Source organism: Echinops telfairi, unplaced genomic scaffold (assembly GCF_000313985.2).
Source record: "Echinops telfairi isolate 266 unplaced genomic scaffold, ASM31398v2 ScPeMD7_7459;HRSCAF=8497, whole genome shotgun sequence".
NCBI lineage: Eukaryota > Metazoa > Chordata > Mammalia > Afrosoricida > Tenrecidae > Echinops > Echinops telfairi.
In genome coordinates, this window is record NW_022111359.1 from 2135026 (window position 1) to 2139919 (window position 4894).

The 4894-nt window shown below is 59.9% G+C and overlaps 1 protein-coding gene across 1 annotated transcript in view; it reads left to right on the forward strand.

The window, feature by feature from the left end:
• The window catches only part of MBD3 (methyl-CpG binding domain protein 3), a 7645-nt gene extending 3035 nt beyond the window's left edge, over nt 1–4610 (forward strand). The window contains exons 2-5 of the mRNA XM_045300040.1: nt 1–96; nt 2223–2313; nt 2667–2844; nt 3433–4610. Coding sequence (XP_045155975.1) covers nt 1–96; nt 2223–2313; nt 2667–2844; nt 3433–3631 — 564 coding nt within the window. The 3' untranslated portion in view covers nt 3632–4610. The remainder of the gene's footprint in view (nt 97–2222; nt 2314–2666; nt 2845–3432) is intronic.
• The last annotated feature ends 284 nt before the right edge of the window (nt 4611–4894 follow it).

The following is a 4894-nucleotide window of genomic DNA, read 5'->3' on the forward strand; positions in this document are numbered from 1 at the left end:
GCGTCCATCTTCAAGCAGCCGGTGACCAAGATCACCAACCACCCGAGCAACAAAGTGAAGAGCGACCCCCAAAAGGCTGTGGAGCAGCCCCGGCAGGTAAGCCCAGGGCTCCCCTGAATTGGTGAGCAGGTCTTTTGTTTTGTAATTCCATGAAGGAGAGGCAGGGGGTTCTGACCAGGCCAGATGGCTCGTCTTGCTGGATGTTTTCAGTTCTGTGTAAGCTTTGAGGGCCAAGACCATCTTTGGCTTCTTTGTTCATGTGTAAGCTTTGTGGAGAAGGATAGTAGCTTTGTGTGGTCATGGTGGTCACTGGGCTGAGCCAGCCAGACGCCCACTGTGGTCACTGGGCCGCCAGAGCGGAACCCAGCATTCCTGGCACAGGAATCTAGCTGTTGAAGAATCTTACCTATGGGTGTGGCCCCTTCAGCCGATCCCAACTTACAGTGACCCCATAGGACAAAGGTAGCTTGCCCACCCTGTGGGATTCCAGGGCTCTGTTTGCCAGATCAGACAGCCTCATCTTTATCCTTCAGCATAACTGGAGAATTTGAAAGGAAAAACCCGTGGGGTGGGGGGGTTATTTTATGTGACCTCGGATCTCACTTCTCCTCACTTCGGTATGCTGACGTCAGCCGTTCCTCTACTAGTTTGCTGGGTTTGGTAGTCCATTGCAGTGACCGCACAGAACTCAGATAGTACTCAGAATCAGGGAGTTAATAGCAGCCTGGTCTCTCTGGTCCCCTTGACCTCTGTCTCTGTGGATCAGGGAGCCCTCCTGTGGCTCAGTCTAGGCCCTGCTCTGTCTCATGGTCTCCTTGCCTCAGGCCTCTGGTGCCGTTGGTCTTGGCCTCACCACTGTAGACAGGTCTCCAACTTGCTCTTCTGGTGCCTGGGCTGGCTGTCTGAGGGCTCTTACACGGAGGAATGGCTTTTGGCTTTCAGCAGACCATACCCTCGAGGAAACAAGGACTACAAAAATCAGGCTGTGATCCCACCCAAATCCTGGGTAGTGGTGTAGCAGAAAACTCCCTCCAACGTGGACTTAGAGCACTGGCAAGTGTCTAGGGTGCCACTGAAGCCGCATTGTTTCACAGGGCCTGGGTGGCACAGTGCTTGTGTCTGGGCTGCCATCCCAAACTTAAAACCACCCACCGCTCTGCCCACAGAGAGGTAGAGCCTCAGAACCCCAGGGGGCAGTTCTAACCTGTTTTCTAGGGTCGCCGTGCGGCGCCAGCATTAGCGTTGGTCTGGCTTGGTGTGTGCCGCAGAGGGAAGCACTGCGCTGACTTTCCAGAATTACCTAAGACCGCCATGCGCGCATCCGCCACGCCACCTGGGCTCTCCAGCCAGTGGGTTTTGAGGTGGAAGGAGCTGGTTGGGCACCTGTGGGGGGTGGGTTGCTGAGGAGCTGCAGGGTGCCCTGGTGGGTTTTGCAGCTCCCCCGGTGAACAGAAGATGGCTGTGAGGGGCATCCATTGGTGCGCCCTGCCCCCACCCACCTTTGAAGGGCCCCATGTCCTCCAGGGCCCTTGCTTGTCTTCCTCCAGGTTCCCCTCGTGCTTGGAGCACAGGCACCAGCTTGGAACTGCTAGAACCCTGGCTCTGCTGGCAGCATGCTCATTGTCAGCTGGGCTGCAGCCACCGCACGCACACACACTGTCTCATGCCAATGGGGGACACTGAGGTGGCTCCTCTGCCACATATGGCTGAGCAGGCCGGCTGGAACCATAGCCCCGGCCCGACTATCTGTTCTGGGAGTCAGCATCCAGCTGTCTCCCCGCTCCTAGACACTGACCGGACTCTTTTCCAGTGTGACCTTATCTCAACTGGTTCTCACACACAGTCATGCACACAGGTGTTGGGTGTTAGGATGGGCAGATCCTTGTGGGAAACAGATCGTCCCGGGGCACCGTGTGACTGGGAAGCCAGCGGGCTGTTTGGGCCCAGGCTGGGCGGGGCCAGGGTCTCCGAGGAGCAGGAGCATAACCGCAGGGAAGAAGTCCCCGCGTTGTGTCGCCCAATGCACCCTGACCGCATCCCTGGTGTCGAAACAGTTGTGAATTGTTTGCCCAGGTGACTGGGTGTTCCTGAGCTTGGGGCAGATGTGACCTGTGTGAGGCCCAGTCCCCACTTCCTACCTGAGGTGCTGCCCTAGGTGGGGGTCCAGGGCTGGAGCTACATGCTGCCGTGGTCCCTCCTCACCACTGTCCTGTCTGATGCAGCTTTTCTGGGAAAAGAAACTGAGTGGTCTGAACGCCTTTGACATCGCCGAGGAGCTCGTGAGGACCATGGACCTCCCCAAGGGCCTGCAAGGTGACCCAGCTGCCCCATGGGGCCGTGGTGTGGGTGGGGGAGGACAGGGAAGTGGTGTGGGCACAGGTCCTTGGAGGCTACTGTTAGAGTGAGCCCCTCCTGCAGGCAGGCAGGACCTGTGGGCACTGCGAGGTGGGGAAATGGAGGCATGTGCCCACAGCCCCTTGCTCGCCCGTGTGCAGGCACCCTGCTGAGGGCGTGTCCTCAGCCAAGACTGGCTGTAGACAGATCTGGAGGAGTATTGAATTGTATCCCCTCCCACGCTAATTTTGGGGGATGCAGCACAAGACCTCAGGTGCCAAGTGCCCTCGTGGGGCTCTGACACCCATGGGGGATGTGGTTTGCTCTGACAGGGGTGGGGCCCGGCTGTACCGATGAGACCCTGCTGTCAGCTATTGCCAGCGCCCTGCACACCAGCACAATGCCCATCACCGGGCAGCTCTCAGCCGCTGTGGAGAAGAACCCCGGCGTGTGGCTCAACACCACCCAGCCCCTGTGCAAGGCCTTCATGGTGACCGATGAGGACATCAGGTATGGACAGGGGCCCTTGCTCTCATGGGTCCTACCTTAGGGGAACTCCGCGGCAGAGCAGAGCAGACAGGCGCGTTACGCTCCCTGGGTTGGAGGGTGTAGGAAGGAGGGTGCAACCAGCGCGTTTCCCAGAGCGACACAGAAGCAGCGGTCCTGAAAGCCCCCAGAGAGGGGAGGCTGGCCGTCCCCCAGGACACGTTTGTTTGGACTTGTGGGCAGTATTCTCTTAGCAGCAGCCCGGAAGACAGGCAATGGCCGGAGAACAAGCTGTTGGCTCCCTAGAATCCTCTGCCTGCATAGAGCAAGGACCTGGCGGCTCTGCCTCACCCTCCAGCTAGCTTTTCCTGGGCTTGAGTGCAGATCTCGTGGTTGGCTGGCTCTCTCCCCTCTCGTGGCCAGTCTTATCCCGGGCCACCCTACTTGTACAAGTGTATGCACACGGGGGCCTGGGGAGCAGCACTGGGTTTGCCCATGGCTTGCTGTTTCCAGGCTGCCTTCTCAGGACAGCCCCACCCACCCACCCCCTCAGTCCAGTGGGCCCAAGCGGCAGCCGCCTGCCTGTGCCCACAGGCCTGTCCTGTGTCCCAGGAAGCAGGAGGAACTGGTGCAGCAGGTACGGAAGCGGCTGGAGGAGGCCCTGATGGCCGACATGCTGGCCCATGTGGAGGAGCTGGCACGGGATGGCGAGACACCTCTGGGCAAGGCCAGCATGGACGAGGAGGAGGAGGAGGATGACGAGGACGACGAAGAGGAGCCTGACCCAGACCAGGAGCTGGAGCACGCCTAGGGCCGGTGCTAAGGGCCAGTTGCCGTGGACAGAGGACTGGGGTTGGCCCACACCTACTCACCATGCTGTGTCCCCGCCCCGGGCTGCACAGGCACAGCCCAGCAGATGCCTGCTCACGCCCTACCCTGGAGCGTGGCCTCACCACCCCGGAGCTGCTCTTGGTGCAGACTAGGTGGGCTATCTGCTCCATGTGGACACTGATTCCAGTGATGTGGAGGGTAAATGCCGCGCTCACCCCAGTGTGTAGGATGCCAGCAGCCCTGGCCAAGCCCCCACCTCTCTTGTCTGCCTGGGGCAGCGTGGCATCCCCCACACCCCCTCACCTGGGGTCTGTTGGGTCCACGAGCAAGCAGGGGCCAGCAGTGTGAGGGCAGCTGGTTCAGCCCCATCTGCCAGCACCTCTCCCCACGGCCTGACGGACAGATGGACAGACAGGTTGCAGCTGCCCTCGGAGCCCCAGCAGCAGATCTGGCCTGGTAGCAGTGCCCAAGGGCAGAAGCAGTTTGCCAGGCCCAGAGGTGCTAAGGGCTGCTGGCCCAGCCCAGACAGTGGGCTCGTTGCCTGCTATCGCTTGCAGCCCGTAGATGCTGGTTCCTTGTCCAGCCTCTGCACACAGCCCTGCGGGACATGGGGCCGCAACAGCCTGTGCCTGGGCAGCCCTGGTCACTGCCTCACTGGGCAGCTGGCAGCCACCTGGCATCTGCCCCCATCCCAAGGCGTGGTCAGAATGCTGGGGGACTCGAGTGTCCCACACACAGACATAGTTGTGTGTCGCCTCTCTGGCTTGTCTCCAGTAAAGATCTGCTTCCTGCCCAGATGTGGCCCCAGGATGCTGGCTGGGCCCTGCTGGCCACTTTCCAAACCAAGTCAGGCTGTTTCACAGGGAGCCCTACACTGCTGCCTGTGACCAGTTAAGGCCTTGACCTGTGGGAAAGGGGCTGTATGTGACCAGGGATTAAAGCCATCTGAGGTGGTGTGAGTCAAGCCTTGTTTATTTCCTGGAGGTCCCCTCTGGGAAGTGGCAGTACCTATTGTGGCTGTTTGAGTGGCCACTCTATGGGTGCTACACTGAGTTACCTGCTGCCCACGATTGGCTGAAGCTCCCAGAAGGAGGCAGGCTCAGGAACGGCACCACAGCCTGTCTGAGGAGTGGGGTGCGGGCTCCAAAGGCCTATACTAAGCCCATTGAGGAAGCAGCAAGGGCTTGTGTCCACACTGTCATCCCCATATGTTGTCCACAAATGGACTGTTCATTGGGAAGGG